General features: G+C 41.0%; 2 protein-coding genes across 4 annotated transcripts in view; one reads left to right on the forward strand and one right to left on the reverse strand.

Annotated features, from left to right (window-relative positions):
• The window catches only part of SYN2 (synapsin II), a 409,545-nt gene that overhangs the window by 76,796 nt on the left and 314,458 nt on the right, over positions 1-18,291 (reverse strand). For all 3 annotated transcript variants that reach the window (XM_089678700.1, XM_089678702.1, XM_089678701.1), the window contains exons 6-8: positions 9,090-9,152; positions 5,132-5,274; positions 3,681-3,755 (exon numbers count right to left, since the gene is read on the reverse strand). In XM_089678700.1, the coding sequence (XP_089534826.1) occupies positions 3,681-3,755; positions 5,132-5,274; positions 9,090-9,152 (281 nt within the window). The remainder of the gene's footprint in view (positions 1-3,680; positions 3,756-5,131; positions 5,275-9,089; positions 9,153-18,291) is intronic.
• Positions 16,183-18,291, forward strand: part of TIMP4 (TIMP metallopeptidase inhibitor 4) — a 49,000-nt gene continuing 46,891 nt past the window's right edge. The window contains exon 1 of the mRNA XM_089678699.1: positions 16,183-16,477. Coding sequence (XP_089534825.1) covers positions 16,354-16,477 — 124 coding nt within the window. The 5' untranslated portion in view covers positions 16,183-16,353. The remainder of the gene's footprint in view (positions 16,478-18,291) is intronic.

An 18,291-nucleotide genomic window follows, 5' to 3' on the forward strand; every position in this document is an offset into this window, starting at 1 on the left:
AGTGTCTCCTGTGAGACCAAGAAGAGAGGATAGCGGCGCTGCAGTTGGGACAGCAGTGGATCTGAGAGGGTGCAGGTAAGTGTTTAGCGATTAGAGGTTTGGGGAGGGGCAGTTAGTGGGGTGTTTTTTACTTTAATGCAGGGAATGCATTAAGGTAAAAAAAAAATTACTTTGTAACCCCTTTAAAGTATATACAGGTGAAACTCAAAAAATTAGAATATCATGCAAAAGTTCATTTATTTCAGTAATGCAACTTAAAAGGTGAAACTAATATGAGATAGACTCATTACATGCAAAGCAAGATAGTTCATGCCGTGATTTGTCATAATTATGATGATTATGGCTTACAGCTCATGAAAACCCCAAATCCACAATCTCAGAAAATTAGAATATTGTGAAAAGGTGCAATATTCTAGGCTCAAAGTGTCCCACTCTAATTGGCTAATTAAGCCATAACACCTGCAAAGGGTTCCTCAGCCTTTAAATGGTCTCTCAGTCTGGTTCAGTAGGAATCATAATTATTTGAAAGACTGCTGACCTGACAGTTGTGCAGAAAACCATCATTGACACCCTCCATAAGGAGGGAAAGCCTCAAAAGGTAATTGCAAAAGAAGTTGGATGTTCCCAAAGTGCTGCATCAAAGCACATTAATAGAAAGTTATGTGGAAGGGAAAAGTGTGGAAGAGAAAGGTGCACAAGCAGCAGGGATGACCACAGCCTGGAGAGGATTGTCAGGAAAAGGCCATTCAAAAGTGTTGGGGACTTTCACAAGGAGTGGACTGAGGCTGGAGTCAGTGCTTCAAGAGCCACCACACACAGACGGATCCTGGACATGGCATTCAAATGTCATATTTCTCTTGTCAAGCCGCTCCTAAACAACAAACTACGTCAGAAGCGTCTTACTTGAGCTAAAGAAAAACAGACCTGGTCTGTTGCTCAGTGGTCCAAAGTCCTCTTTTCTGATGAGAGCAACGTTTGCATCTCATTTGGAAACCAAGGACCCAGCGTATGGAGGAAGAATGGAGAGGTACACACTGCAAGATGCCTGAAGTCTAGTGTGAAGTTTCCACAGTCTGTGTTGATTTGGGGAGCCATGTCATCTGCTGGTGTTGGTCCACTGTGCTTCATTAAGTCCAGAGTCAACGCAGCCGTCTACCAGGAGATTTTGGAGCACTTCATGCTTCCTTCCACAGACAAGCTTTATGGGGATGCTGACTTCCTTTTCCAGCAGGACTTGGCACTTGCCCACACTGCCAGAAGCACCAAAACCTGGTTCAATGACCGTGGGATTACTGTGCTTGATTGGCCAGCAAACTCGCCTGACCTGAACCCCATAGAGAATCTATGGGGCATTGCCAAGAGAAAGATGAGAGACATGAGACCAAACAATGCAGAAGAGCTGAAGGCCGCTATTGAAGCATCCTGGTCTTGTAATGAGTCTATCTCATATGTTAGTTTTACCTTTTAAGTTGCATTACTGAAATAAATGAACTTTTGCACTATATTCTAATTTTTCGAGTTTCACCTGTATTTGGTGTTGGGGATAGGTAGCAGGTACAAAGCTCCCTGGGGTAAGGACATTTTCATTTCCAGATACCAGGGAGTAAAAACAGTAGCATTGCTTAGTAAAACAGCACATTTTACACTTGTTAGGCACACTGTTAACCTTTTTGATTGCCCCTAGATGTTAACTCCTTCCAAACCATTAGTACAGTGACAGTGTATAATATTAGCACTGATCACTATTAGTGTCACTGGTGTGTTAGATTGCCCACCGCACAATCCCAATATAAGTCACTGAACACCACCATTACTAGTATAAAAACAAAAAATAAATTGAAATTCCAGTATGCATACCATTGTTTCTAGAAGCTATAACTATCATACCAATTAACATACACTTATTGGGATATTTTGTTACCAAAGACGTAGCAGAATACATTTTGGCCTAAATTTATTAAGAAATATGATTTTTAAAAAATGTTTTTGAACATATTGTATAGCAAAAAGTATTTTTTTTCAACATTTTCAGTCTTTTTTTCGTTTATGATATAAATTTAGTTTGGGTACAGTGTTGCATGACTGCGCGATTACCAGTTAAAGTAACACTGTGCCAAATAGCAAAAAACGGCCTGGTAATGAAGGTGGTAAAGCCTTCCAGAGCTTAAGTGCTTAAATTGCTAAAAGGTAGAGTTGCAAAACCAGAACTGGACATCATGTCAGAGGTCTCTGAAAGTGTATGAGACATGTGTAAACCCTGAACAGGACTTTTCCAGGCTCCCTTTGAGACACTCTGCTACACTGGGGAAAATAAGAATTAAAAAAACAGATACATGCAATGTATACAGAAAAAAAACACTGCACAAGTACCCAAAAATACCTGCTGATCTGACAGAAATCCAGTGAGCTCCTTACTTCTTTTTATGGACTGACAAGCCCTGTCTGAGTTCTTCCTTGCTGGAATACAGAATACCAACCTCTTGCTATAGAAGTGAAGAGATGGGGGATTGATCTGTAGAATCTAGTAACTTCAGCTACAAAAATGCATTTTTCTCTCAGACCTTTTTCCTTGATGCACCAGATCTTCCCTTTTAATTTACATATCTGTTTTGCCATTCTGACAAATCTAGTGATGTTGTCATTTTCTACTTATGTGTTATTAGGAATTTTGATATCATCATAATTATAGTAATTACATGTGTTTCCCTCCTCAGAATAAGCACCACCATGGAGTCCGAAAACCCCCACAAATGAGGTCTTGGGCAAGGATCTCTTAAAACCTTTTCAACAGTTAAAATATTGAGTTCTAATATGGCTAAATTTCTTTACATGACCACCAAATATGTCAAAAGAAGCCAACAGCAGCTCCACCTTGCCAATGTTTATTTGGCTGAGATGGATTACTTTTATTGAGCTTCTTTTCATGTTACATAGTAATGTGCTAACAGTTTAAAGTCAGCCAGACTGTAACACACACTTTAAAAGAGCATAGTATTATAAAAAAAAAATTGAGATCCTTATGTAGTCCATATCTTTAATTCCTGCTCCCATGTTTGTTTTCTTTTTATGGGGAATAAAGTATAATTCTTAAAGGGTTACTAAACCCATGAACTGGCATTCACTATATCCGGTCTTCTGCAGCATACAACATAGAAATGCAGTTATTTTAGTAAATATAAACTGCTAAATACCTTTTTCTCATCAGCAGTATATAGCAGTCTTGTGACTTGTGACTTATGCCCAGGCTGAGCACTGGTTAATCTTGTAGGAGGAGTTTTCATTCTCCTCTGATTGTCCTATCAGGCTGCATTACCCCTGAATGTCTGTCTGGACAGCACTGATTGGCCCTGTGCTTATTACATGCGCCCTCCCAAAAAAAAACTCTCTAGCAATGCACACCAAACAGAGCATGTGCAGACTTGCCACTGCTTTTGTGTACTATGGCAGATGGATTGGGGACAGTAAAAGACGGGGAGGAACATAGAAGACAGGATCAACTTTTTTACACAATGCAGAATTAACCCCTTAGGTTTCGAAGTGAGTATAACTAGCATGCTTAACTGAATATGCAAACTGATTTTAGTGTTGTGGGTTTAGTAGCACTTTAACTCTAATGATATTTAGCATGAACAATATAATCAATATTAGTATTAATCAAAATTCTTTTAGTCATTACGCACCTGTCTGACATTGCCACCTGTTCTAGCATGGCAGACCCAGTGTTTGTCTTCCAGTTACCTGATATTGAGGTTCTCCTGATAAAACACAACAGAAAGAAATATATTAATTTAAAGAGATAGATAGATAGATAGATAGATAGATAGATAGATAGATAGATAATCAGAAAAAACAGCTGTTGTAAAAGCTCCATTATTGTCCATTTTCATCTAGTGCACTGAGGTATGATGCAGAAACACTGCAATGCAAGGTTTATGCGCATTGCCATTCATAAAGAATGGAACCTGAATGCACATACATAAAGCACCTGTGCTACAGGGCGTTGTGGTGTACCGTGATGCATGATGTCGGTTGTGGTACCATTGGCAGAAAAAGTATAATACGGGAGCAATTATTATTGTATTGGGGCTTTTCCAACCGAATTGACCACAGTAACGCGCACCATAAAGTGTGTTGTGTAGTATGCATTACTGCAATGCCGTGCGGTGCGAATCTCTACACATCATGATTTATTGTACTCTACTTCTGCTATGCCATATAAGGCTGACTAGGGCTTACCAAGAGGATTACATTCATTCTGAGGAATTAACTAAGCGTCTTGTGCCATTATAATGGTGCAGGAAGTGATATGTGGCACATTAATATAGCAGATAGACCTGTTTCAGGTCTATCTATACCACCTGTGTTAACAGAGAAATAGGAACTAGCGCAGGTCTGCATCCGATTAACAAAGGGAATATGGCAGTTTTCCAAATACGAACCTGCCGTAAATTCCCACCAGGTGTGACTTTGTTGAATGGGATGTGAGCTTTTAGCGGACAGCTCACATCCTGCATAGTGATCACACTACATGGGCAGAGACTGCACAGGTTTAATGTCCTCCTCCCTCCACTCTGAGCAGAGCAGGGGGCTGGGGTTGGGCAAACAGATTGGAGCATGGAGCTCCAGGTTTGCTTTTCCTGCTGTTTGCTTTCCCTGTCACAGCCACAGGACAAAGAACTGACCACTCCTAATTAAATCAGATGTTTACCCTCAAAACAAACCTTCCTCCTTTCCACCCCTCCTCCACTCCGCTACACAAATATCGCCTTTTTTTGCAACCTGGTAAGTAGGGGTTAAAAACGTGGGGGGAGGGTGAAGATCTGCTTGTGCTTGTGCCCCTTTTATTTTAATTATGAGCAGCAAATGACCCATATTCTAATTTAAGAAGAGTTATGCAAGCATTGTGTTTGTACAACTCTTAGTGAATTCCCCCCATTGGGTATAGTGTGATCACTGAATAAGAAGACAGCTGCATGTCCATCCACACAACAATTATATTGTTAATCACAGTATGTCTTTCTATAAACCAAAGTGTATTAGATTTAACTGTACCTAAAGCAGGAAAATATCTAGTGGATTGTAATTTTAAAAAAATGATAATGTATAATGACCAGTTGCCTTGCTGACTTACATGTATGCTTTGTAGTTATTTCCTATTTTCTGAATCCTGATATCATATTTGGAATCTACGAAGGGTTCGGTGGTGGCATAGGTCTGTGTCAAGGCCACAACGCTGGCGATATCCTGGAAGTCATAGTGGTTTTCTATTTTCACCTGTTAAAACACACATAAATGAAAAGTATACATATGGTATACCTCAATGCACCTTGCATATCTTCCTTGCATTTGTATGTCAGGGACATTATTTAACTTTTATAATTCTGTTACTAACAAATGCTACAGTGACCCTCTTTTTAAATAATATAAACATAGTCCCAGCTGTAAACCCTACTTTGCTAAAAAAGCACACAGTTTGTATGTTGCCTTCCGGACTGGCTGGTAATTCCATTGTAGCGCCGCCGTGTTTAAGAGTAATACTGAACTGGTGTAAAATTCACTGCAGCATATATACCGTTTGCAATCAATCTCACAATACTACAATGTGTTTGCTGTGGCAACTGTATATACACTATATTGCCAAAGGTATTAGGAAACCCCTCCAAATGATTGGCTTCAGGTGTTCTAATCACCTCCATGGCCACAGATGTATACAATCAAACACCTAGACATGCAGACTGCTTCTACAAACATTTGTGAAAGAATGGGTCCCTCTCAGGAGCTCAGTGAATTCAATTGTGGTACCGTGCAATAAGTCCATCCATGAAATTTCCTTGCTACTAAATATTCCACGGTCAACTGTTAGCGGTATTATAACAAAGCGGAAGCAACTGGGAACAACAGCAACTCAGCCACCAAGTGGTAGGCCTAGTAAAATGACAGAGCAGGGTCAGCGCATGCAGTGTGCAGAAGTCGCCAACTGTCTGCAGAGTCAATAGTTAAAGATCTCCAAACTTCGTGTAGCCTTCAGATTGGAATGGGTTTCCAAGGCTGAGAAACTGACTGGTGTAAAGCACCCACCACTGGACTCTAGAACAGTGGAGGCATGTTCTCTGGAGTGATGAATCACACATCTCTATCTGGCAATCCGATGGACATGTCTGGGTTTGGTGGTTGCCAGGAGAACGGTACTTGCCTGACTCCATTGTGCCAAATGTAAAGTTTGGTGGAGGGGGGATTATGGTGTGGGGTTGTTTTTCAGGGGTTGGACTTGGCCTTCCAGTAAAATTGTCCAAAATGTCTTGGTATGCTGTTGCCTTAAGAGGGAACTCTTAAGGCAACAGCATACCAAGACATTTTGGACAATTTCATGCTCCCAACTTTTTGGGAACAGTTTGGGGATGGCCCCTTCCGGTTTTAACATGACTGCGCACCAGTGCTCAAAGCAAGGTCCATAAAAACATGGATGAGCAAGTTTTGGGGTGGAGGAACTTGACTCCTGACCTCAACCCAACAGAACACCTTTGAGATGAATTAGAGTGGAGGCTGCGAGCCAGGCCTTCTCATCAGTGCCTGACTTCACAAAGGCGCTTCTGGAAAAATGGTCAAACTTTCCCATAGACACACTCCTAAACCTTGTGGACAGCCTTCCCAGAAGAATTGAAGCTGTTACAGCTGCAAAGGATAGGCCAACTCAATATTGAACCTTACGAACTAAGACTGGGATGCCATTATAGTTCATGTGCATTTAAAGGCAGGCGTCCCAATACTTTTGGCAATATAGTGTACATTTTTTTGGGTGATGACCCTTCTTGAACAGCATTCCTCTATATTCCTTCCAAACTTACATTTCGTGCTCATTTAATAAATGGAAAATTTGCACAGCAAAAAGATCATCTCTTTTAACCCAAGAAAGATAAAAGAACAGTGACTGAGATTTTTAGTTTTAGATAGAATAGGGAAGGGCCAGAAACTCTGTTTGGTTTTTATTGCTATCTGGGTCCCTACGGCGGAGATCCACCTTCTGTACTGGTGACCATTGTCAAAATGGCAGAAAGTTATCAGGCAGAGATGTCACTAGATGAAGAATAAGGCAGATATCTTCTAATGAGGACTTCTGTTCTGGCAATGACTGCTTAGAGAATTTCGGCAGCAACATTATGATGTCATCATGCCTGGAACTAGCGGTGTCCTCAGACCTGATCAATGAGGAATATAGAGTCACTACAACATTACTCCTGGAATACGGGGCCACCTCTTACACAGCAGAGGCATCAGGGAATGCAAGAACTTTTAGTCTACTATTACGCCAACTACATGGCTTAACATTGAAAGGATCGAGGAAGAGCCTTAGAGAGACAAAAAAGTTTGTGAATTACTTGGAATGGTGTCAGTAAGTGTGTGACACGGTACACGTATGAACAATATGCTCTTTCTAGCCACACACTGCTACTCCAACTTCTCTCTTGCTGCTGCAACGGCCTTCCTATCTGCCATTTATAATTGCTTCCTGTCATGTGTGCTCTGCGTTGACTTATGTGGATGGATCAATCTTTATTAGGTACATCTGTTCAAATGCTTGGTAACACAAATTGCTAATCAGACAATCACGTGGCAGCAACTCAATGCATTTAAGCGTTAAGATGTGGTGAAGACAACTTGCTAAACTTCAAACCAAGCATCAGAATGCGGAAGAAAGGAGATTTAAGTGACTTTGAACATTGCATTGTTGTTGGTGCCAGACAGGCTGGTTTGAATATTTCAATAACTGCTGATCTACTGAGATTTTTACGCACAACCATCTCTAGGGTTTACAGACAATGGTAGAAAAAAAAAGAAAATATCCAGTTGTGTGGACTTGCTGACTTGTTTCAGAGGTCAGAGGAGAATGGGCAGACTGGTTCGAGATGATAGAAAGGCAACAGTAACATATCAATATTGACCAAAACCTCTGAGGAATGTGTCCCAACACCTTGTTGAATTTATGCCATGAAGAATTGAGGCAGTTCTGAAAGCAAAAGGGGGTCCAACCCGGTACTAGCAAGGTGTACCTAATAAAGGGGCCAGTGAGTGTACTTTTTCACAAAGTAGTTTATGCACAAGCAGATAGAGGAAATAATGGTCACTGTAGCCATATGCAGGTTATCCTCCAAAGCTTACAGGTTCAGCTTCAAGCAACATACAGATCATTTTGTACAATAAACTATACATACTCAATAAAAGAATAAGGAAATTAAATCTCTGTAGCAAATAAAATATGGCGATTAAAGTTCCCCTAACCAAAAATATCAGAAACTCTATGTACTCAGATGCTTTAAAATTACTTGAATGAATGCTGAGGGATTTCACAGTTCAATAGAGTGGTACATGAAGAGATCAAAGCACAGAAAATTAAGGTCCATCCAATGCATATTGGACTGCAAAAAATTAACAACCCCTGGGCCAGTATGTCCCTTTTTGTGGATGTTTGTTTTCAATTTTCAAAGGGATATGGAAAAGAAAGTAGAGGAAGTCTCCCCAGTCTCCTGCAAGCTCTGACAGTTGTCATTGAGATAGGTGATCCCATAGGGAGATTTCTCCTCATCGGCTGTTATAGCGACATTTGTCAGGAATGGGGCTTCTCTTCACTTACTGTTCTGGTGACAATTGTTAATGTCTTCCTGATAAGCCTTCTATTGCCTTCTTGATAAGTTCAAAATATCCCAAGAATCTTGATATAGAATCTTTGCATTAGGCTGCATGGGTAATGCAAGACAAGCACTTAATAAAGTATTTGTACTGCATTAAATTGCAGAAATCAATGTAGATCGTCGCATCGGTAGGCATTATAATCCCCATTCCCTGTTCAACTTTTTAGGATCCACGGATCCCATGCTAGCATCAAATTTGGAAGTATGGCAGACTCAGCATTGGTAATTGATGTTGGTTACATCCAGCTCTTGTGTATACTCAGCCTGAAATATCTATTAGATAAGATGTATTATTAATAACATTTCAATAAATAATACAAGCCATGGACAGTCTTGATGGCTTTTCAAATCTTTATATTTCAATGTTACAGTAGAAGAATACTAATGGTGATTACAATATACCTTTCCCATTCCGGAATGAGCATGTCCAATCTTCACCACAACAGGAAATGATGGCATTGCAAGCTGAAATACAAAAGACATTTTCAATAAACAGAGAAGGATAAAATTAACATTTGCTTAAAAAAACACCATATGACCCCCATGACAAAATGTATTTGCTTTTTGTATGAGTACCTTTAGCTGTCAAATGTGTTTTATTCATAGAGAAATACACAGTATATACAAATTCATTACAAAGAAGAACATAAAATAATTCAAATACTAAACAGTGAAGAAAATGAGCTAGTGACCTGGCTCTCATGCTGTTCTAATTGGGTCAATACTTTTTAAGACATTGACCAAGTAGAAACATGCAGATCAGAATTTGGCAGTCAGGTAACTGGCATTATCAAAGTGGTTGTAAACCACAGACATGAAATATGAACAAAGCATCATCTACAGTGTGTACTTGTCTCAATGAGGAGCACTAATTTCATTTCTGTCTGCTGCTTCATTCATCTGCTATCCGCATAAATCACTTCTGACACCAAGAGGTATAAATGTGAAAGAGGAGGGAGCTGCAGCACACAACCTGTGATCAGAGATGCTGTTAGAAACCACAGAGCTCCATACAGCCAACCTGAGCTCCCCTCACCCCAAAAAAAAAAAACCACAGCTTACTATGTTTCAGCTATGAATTACCACAGTACTGATCACTCTGTGGGAGTGGGGACACACAAGGCCGGGGGAAGTGTATGGTGCACAGGTGATGGGTGCACCAGGGGGCAATTACTGGAACTGATTCCCTGTATGGCTCTCTATGCAGGTATGCCGATCACCCTCCTTGTCCACGGCCCTGCCTGTGATGGACAGCCTCAGCTCTATTCCTGTGTGCTGTGTGAAGGGGGGGGGGCCCTTTCCTCCAATCAGCATTCAGAGCTCTTTTCACTGGGCTCTACAGTGTGTAGCTTTCAGCTCCCCATCCCTGTCTTCTGACACCTCAGACAAGCTGTATAAATTCTGAACTTTGAATATCTGTAGAGAAGTGAAGACTGCAGTTAAGCAAGCACAACTTATGTAGGAGGATTTGTTTCATCTGTGCATCACCTGAGGCCAGTCACTTCACTGGGTCTATGTAAGAGTTAATAACCACTTTAAAAAAGAAGTCACAAATGACAGTATGCTTTTGAAGCCAGAGAGAAAGTTACAGGCTGACATATCATTGTTCTCTCTGGTGTGCATAGGAACACTGTTTTTTTCTTTTGGCATCCTTGAAAGTTCACTTAAAGAGTTTTTAGACCCAAAGCCAAAAATGTAATATATTGCAGCTTACACGTTCTTGTGTATGATGGCTGCTTTATTTTTATATTTCAAGACAAGACTACAGAACACCTTACCATGTACCTCAGTGCAGTTGCTTGTACAAGCCTAAAAGAATGTACTGCAACAGTTATTAATGCATTTCCGTGGACATGACAATCATACTATGTCTACCATCTCCCTGCCACTCTAGAATATTTTACGGGTTATGGCCAGGATTTCTGACTCCCCAATGATAGCTCTGTTTATATAAGGGGCAATTAAGGTGTTTGTCATGAAGACACAAAGACATAAAGAATTTCTTATTAATGGTGCTCAATGACTGTTCTAAGACAGATCACCTACAAGAAATCTGGTGACCTTGAAAGACATATTGTAAAAAGAAAAAAATCTAGTATTTATTGTGTATTGTTGTTTTAACACTCCTGCATTTATAAATCCTAAACAAGATATTAAAAGTTTTTGATCTTCCATCACTTACTAAGTTTGGAGTTCCAAAAAAACCCCATAGAGCAAATGTAAAGTTTATGTGCTCCTGTGTTGTTAGACTCATCTTCTTGGATGCAAATATTCCTTTTTTTCTGCAAATCTGTGTTAGATTCATCTTCTAGGACAGGGGTCTCCAAACTTTCTAAACAAAAGGCCAGTTTACAGTCCTTCAGACTTTAGAAGGGCTGGACTGTGCCCAGTGAGAGTAGAACCTGCCCCAGCATCTACAGAAATAGACAATGTCTTAACCACTTCCAATCCGGACACTTTTACCCCCTTCCTGTCCAGGGCAATTTTCAGCTTTCAGCGCTATCACACTTTGAATGACAATTGCGCAATCATGCAATACTGTACCAATATGAATTTTTTACCATTTTTTGAGACAGATAATGCTTTATTTTGGTGGTATTTATTCACCGCTGGGATTTTTATTTTTTTTGCTATGTAACTGAAAAAGTCCAAAAATTTTGAAAAAAAGTGTTTTTCTTATAAAATTTTGCAAATAAATAATCTTTCCTCATAAATCTTGACCAAAATGTATTCCATTATATTTTTAGCAAAAAAAAAAATAAGTTAAATTAGTTTATAACCAAAAATTATAATTTTTAAACTTTTTTTTACATTTTTTTTTTTTTTTAATTATTATTTATAGGGTTTTTTTACATACTGTCACCCTAGCAGTACAGTGTTACCATGGTGACACAGTACTACTTGTGGGGGGGATGTAAAAGCAATCATTTCTCTTTCTCTCTGTCTGCATTCTTGCAGCCATTGAGAAATACTGAGTGAGCTGTGATTGGTCACACCTTGTCACATGGTACAAGGCTGTTGTGAATAGCCTTGTACCATGTGACTTCTGTGATCATTCACAGATTTCACACGTAGTAAGCAATGATGTCACAAGTGATATCTTGCTTACTACTTTCCATGTGATCACTGATTGGCCAATCAGTGATCACATGATCGGGACCGAGGTCCCATCCGACGATCGGTGTTTCACTGTGTCCGGAGGACACAGCGGGCACCGGATCGCGGTGCTGCGTGCTCCCAGGGAGCACGCACAGCTAGAAAAGGCGGGTGCCGTTTATGAACGGCAACCCGCCCCTGGAGTGCCACCGCCCTGCCGTTTATAAACAGCAGGCGGACGGCAAGTGGTTAAGCTGGGTACATATGGGCTGAAAATCGTCTGAAAACGGACAGTTTGTCAGGAGTCATCCAGTTTTTGGCCTCTGTGTACAGCTCCTCATCTGACAGAAGTTGATCTCACGACTGGCTTCTGTCGAACGGGCATGCTGGAAAATCAACATCCTATTGGCATCTGATTAGTGCTGGCAGCCAATGGCTGTGTGCGCTGATCAGTGTGTCTTGGCGGGGGGCAGTCCCCCTGTCAGTACACAATAGCTCAGTGGCGAGATCGCCGCGCTAACATTGGATGTGTTAGTACAGAGATCTGTAAGTTTTTTTTCATTCAGCCCTCTCGGTTGAATGAAGAAAAACTTTCTGTGTGTACCCAGCATTAGCCATGGTGAGTAGTGGGAGTAAAATAATTACATTGTGCCTGTGGTCAGTAGGAGGAGGAATAGCATCTCACCATTGGTATTATTGGGATGATTATTGCCCTTTTTTTTGTAAGTGGAAGGAATAGTGCATTATCATCTATATCAGTGGGAGGAATTATGCTCCATTGTTGGTGTCAGTGGAAGAAATAGTACCTCACCGTTGGTGTCTATGTGAGCAATAGTGCCCCACTGTTGGTATTAGAGGAAGGACTGGTGCCTTATCAGTGGTGTCAGTCAAAAGAATAGTGTTTCATATCAGTGGGAAGAATGGTACCTCATATCAGTGGAAGGAACAATGCCCCAAGGGTTGGATAAGTGATCTATCTCTCCATTCCCCAGCTCACCCCCTCAATCTCCTCACGCATCACAAATCTACTAAGCGACATATCAGCATGGATGTCACATCACTACCTTAAACTCAATCTTTCCAAAACCGAGCTTGTAATATTTCCCCCTCCCCGATCCCCCACTCATGACTTTACCATTAAGATCAACAGCACAACCATTGGTTCTTCTCCTCATGCCAGGGTGCTAGGTGTAATCCTAGACTCTGACCTCTCCTTTGGACCCCACATCCACTCACTGGCTAAATCCTGCCGCCTCAACCTGAACATTTCCAAAATCCACCCCTTCCTGACCAATGACACCACAAAACAACTTATCCACGCCTTGCTTATATCCCGCCTCGATTACTGCAACTCTCTCCTCACTGGTCTACCGTTACACAGACTATCCCCCTTCAGTCTATTATGAATGCTACTGCTAGACTCATACACCTTACCAACTGATCAACGACTGATGCCCCTCTCTGCCAATCCCTCCACTGGCTTCCACTAACCCAAAGTATAAAATTCAAAATACTAACCACAGCTTACAAAGCCATCCAAAACACTGCCCCTAGCTACATCACCAACCTCATCCACAGATACCGCCCAAATCGCCCACTCCGCTCCTCCCATGACATCCTCCTCTCTAGCTCCCTCATCACCTCCTCCCACGCTTGCCTCCAGGGCTTCTCCAGAGCCGCTCCCATCCTCTGGAACTCCCTACCAGAGCATGTCCGGTCAGCCCCCACCCTGTCTGCCTTTAGGTGATCTTTGAAAACTCACTCCTTCAGGGAAGCCTACCCCACCTCCACCTAAGAACTGTACTTGAATCACCACCGCCAGATCATCCCCCGCAGCTATCACCTTTTGTATCACCTCCCCCTTCCTTTAGATTGTAAGCTCTATGAGCAGGGCCCTCCTATTCCCTCTGTACTGAAATGTATTGTAATTGTACTGTCTCCCTTATATTGTAAAGCGCTGCACAAACTGTTGGTGCTATATAAATCCTGTATAATAATAATAATAATAAGTGCTAGCAAAGGTCTGCATCTGGCCTGTGGGCCACAGTTTGGAGACCACTGTTCTAGGCTGCAAAAATGAATTTTATATGTCTATCTGGACTCACCAAATTCTGTTCCCCCAGGATTATGTTTGTATTTTCAGTTCTGTGCTGGGGGGGTATTCACAAGTTTGCAGGTAAGTGAACTCACCATGGTCAGTTGTGCTCAGACAAAACAGTTACACTTGCACTTCCAAGGCAATAGTATAGGGCAATCAACATCTTTAAATAGGTAAATCTTTAAATACCTAGCTTTTGCAGCACCTTTTTAAACAGGTCTGGAATGACCCATGAACCAAATTCAGAAGAATAACAGAAAACAAGGGCGCAGTGACCTTCATGCTTTAAGAACAATAGCATTTTTAAAATATAAGAAACATATTGTACTCATTGTACTTCTTACACAATGTGAGTGCAATATGCTTATAAATAAATACAATTTTTTTTTTCAAAAGGTTGCTGCATCCATATTCTTTGTTCTGAATTTAGTCATGCTCAAAGCCTTGGGAGAGTGCATGTGATCAGCACAGGACCAATCACTGATGTTCAGACAAAGGTCAGGGGTCCTGCATCCTCCTAGAGCACAAAAAAAACTCCTACAAGCTTTAACATGTGCTCTGCTGGACACTGATGGAAGTCACAACACTGCTCTAACTGCTGATAAGAAAAGGTATTTATCAGTTTACATTTACTAAAATAATTGCATTTCCATGTTCTGTGTACTGTGGGAGACCAGATAGAGTGAATGTAGGGTCCGGGGTTTAGTAACACTTTAATTTAAGCCAAGTTAAATGTTAGGTTTAGAGTTAAGCAGACCATATATGGATCGAAATTCAAAGGGTTCAGCAGGCATCGGATGAATTTTGATCCATCTATGGCATTTCCCAATGATCAACTTTTCTTGAATGGGACGGCTGGAAAACTTTCACTGAGAAGTGTGTAGCTCTTACCCCCGAAGGACTCACTGGGAATAGAGAGGTTCTCCATAAGAAGTACAGAGCCCATCAACCACACACACTAACAATACTCTAGGAGATGTCTTTTAGAACTTATCGCTGAAGAACTTGAAACAGGTAAAAGGTTTAGGGTCACAGGATACTGCAAAACGAGGTCAGCAATCAATAGGAGGACACTCTTCACACTATATCCTAATAAATACAGTCACCACATGAAAGTCACAAATAAAGTCCTGCTCCCAGTTTTTCAGGAGAACCACTTAGCTTCCATGGGGAGATCCTCAGTGAGGAAGTTCCTTCTCCAGACTAGGACTTCTGGCAGTGCCTCCAGCACTGATCATTCATCAGTCTTCGCAAGGCCCTCAGCTCCTGCTGAGGTTCAGACTCCAATCCTTAACTCAATAATGCTAGAAGCCCTAGGAGAACTGGAACCCTCACTCCTCTCAGACCTCCCAAACATTTATCACCTCAACACACCTTCTAGGGCTTGGATGTAACATGATATATATTATTCTGGAAGCTTCACCCAGAGGCAAGTGGGAGGAATCAAACACCCAGCTCAGGAAACTCTAAATAGACAAAAAACAATAGATCACTGCTCCACTCATTACAGTGAAGCCAAAAACTAAATTTAGCCTAGCAACCTAACCAAAGGAGGACACTACAAGTGCATTCTGACAGCAGAGGAGTCCCTGCCTGTGTGGATGGGAAACTCTGCTTGTATACCATGCTGTACATTCCCCATTCCATGTTGCCCCACTAAGTGTGCTTTTAAACACTGGACACTCAACCTCTGAACCACATAAAGCTGGCCTACACTGAGCAGTTTCTGGTGAGTGCCGGTGCCACTCCGTTTGACAAAACTTGATCACTTGAAGTAACCTGCGGAAATGTTTTTGGCCAAACTAAATGCAGCCTCTGTTCAGGTATTCTGACAGCTACTGTGGGCAGCTGTCAAAAATACCACAGTCGTTCATGAACATGCATGCTTTTTAGCGTGGATGCAGGAATCATTTGGCTATAGGCTGAATGAAAGAAATCTAACAGTGTATGGTCAGCTGAACAACGACCCTCTGCTTCCATAGATTGGTACTTACCCTCATATAATGTTTTTTATTTCTATTGGAGGCCCATTTAAATTTTTTTCTATGGTGCCCTGTGATTTCTAGTTATGCCCCACTAGACTAGAGTCATTTACAATAAGTCCCGTAGACGAAATTGACCACAGTTAGTACAAGAATGCACACATTTGTTGTATGAAGTATTAGAACACATGTGAGCAGCACATTAATGACATTTGACTGACAAGCTGAGAGCAATAAAACTGCCATGGTTGATTTTCTCCCTGGGATTGGCGTCGTGTTGTGCTCGGAAGGAGGGGCCTCTGGTGTCTGTCCATAAATAAGAGGGGTTCATACCATGGAAATAAGAAATCAGCTTTCAGACGCCTGTCCCCTGTCTGAACATTAGGGGATTTTCAGCGCTTGTCACAAGGAGGAAGGTTGACATATACAGCTATTTGCTGCTTGTGAAGGAACTCATTTACTTGGCTAGAGGTGCAAGTTGTATCCCAGCATGAATCCGTTCTCGCACACACTGCTGTTTGGCACTGTGTTCCTTTTAACCCTTAAAGAGCTGACAGAGGCATGCAGCTGCATACCATATCACCCACAGGATCAATTCTGTAGAGCAGAAGTAGGTGAGTCTTGTGACTGTACTCCATAATGTAATGATTTGTGTGCAGGCATAGTTTATCGCAAAGTGATATTTTTACAAGAATTCTTCTGGGCTCCGTGAAAGTTTGTTGTGTCGCACTTAAAAATAAAAGAAGCCTATGCAGAACTGCACTTTTACTAAAACTATATTGCAAATATTTCAGGGATTGGATGGCATGTGTTTGGACCTTTCTTGTAGTTAGGATGCTCTCTTCTTAAACTGAAGGTGTAAGCAAGTACAGCAATGCCTTGGAAATAGAATAGGAAGATGTAGAATGCATTGAGAAGTAAAGATGTTTCACAAGTTTCTAAGTAATGTTTGAACATGATTTTGACCTAGGGGAATGGCAGAAATAGGTCTGCGTATACACAAGGTCCATGACTTGGTGGCTTTGATGTTCTGAAGGATTTGTATGACAAAATGTACTTGAAGACTGTATGTAACCTTAAAGAAAACATACAGATAGTTTGTTTTACACCTGTAGAAATGAGCCCATATACCGGGCTAAGGCAAAATGAACAAATACAAATTCTCTAAAGAATTAAAGAATGATGTGCAATTTACCCCCCCCCCCCATCATTACCACCCAACAACAACCACTAAAATACCACCACCTCCTCACACCATCCAAAAAAAAGAGAAACAAAATGCAATAAACAGAAAAATGTAACTAGTGTAGAAATGCATGTTATTAAATACCATCCCTTTAAGAGCTCATGTACACATGTCCTGTTTATGTAAACAATTCCAAACCGGGGTTATGTGAAACCCCAGGGTTCCTACATAGGTTGCTAAGGGTTCCTTGAGCTGTCGCTGATTGGCCTCTTATCTGATGCTGCCTACATGGTTCCAGGGCCAATTCCACCTGGCAGAGTCAGCAGCATGACAGCCATAACCTTGTAAAGGGGCATGCTTCCCACTGACTACCAATGTAATGGGCATTTTCCCCACTCGGCTCCAATAAGTTGGTTTAAGCAGGGGTTTCCCAAGACCTGAAAATTATTTTAAGGGTTCCTCAGGGATTAAAAGGTTGTTGTACTTTGTGTTTTGTTTCACCTGTGTTCCCATATGATGTAAGGTGAATAAAACTCATCTGATGCTGTTTATAGCGTCCACCATACTTCATGGGAAGAATGGTTTTCAGTGAACTTAGGTTTTTGTATTGACAAATGATAGCAAGGCAATAGGACATGTCCTACTGTCTTATTTGGCTACCATTTCATAACATCTTTCGGCACTTATGGTAAAAAAACTTCTGTTAGTAGGGTAGCTTTCAGCTGCCCAAAATTTGGACTACAGACATAGAAAAAATAGCTAAAATGGTTTAATAACTAAAGCAAAATGCTACAAGGCTTATTCACTAAAGTATTTTAAATAGTAATGGTATGTAAAAAGCAAGCCAAGTCAACCAGATATTAGTTTACAGTATTCGGATCAGTTAGAAGATAATCCTTGAATGGATTACTATACTTTGCATATCATCACTGCTTTTTGAACTGTCTAACTGAAAAAGCCTGTATGTGATGACATTCTATTCAGCCAACTGCAGAAAAGCAAAGTACTGTCCACACACAGGCCACTATTAACAACCAATATGTTTATGGTTTAGGCTGCTTTCACACTGATTGTGTGACCATGTATTCCACTGATCCGTTGTGGGTCCGGTACATTTTTTAAAATCCTGCTTGCTGCATTTTTGGTGCAGGTTTGGTGTGGTAAAAAAATGCAACAAAAACACACCTCTATATTAATCAATGGAAAACAATGCTAAAACGCATCAAAAACGTCTCAACCCAT

This window comes from Staurois parvus, unplaced genomic scaffold (assembly GCF_062004578.1).
Source record: "Staurois parvus isolate SC_StPar_1 unplaced genomic scaffold, SC_StPar_1.0 ptg000209l, whole genome shotgun sequence".
NCBI lineage: Eukaryota > Metazoa > Chordata > Amphibia > Anura > Ranidae > Staurois > Staurois parvus.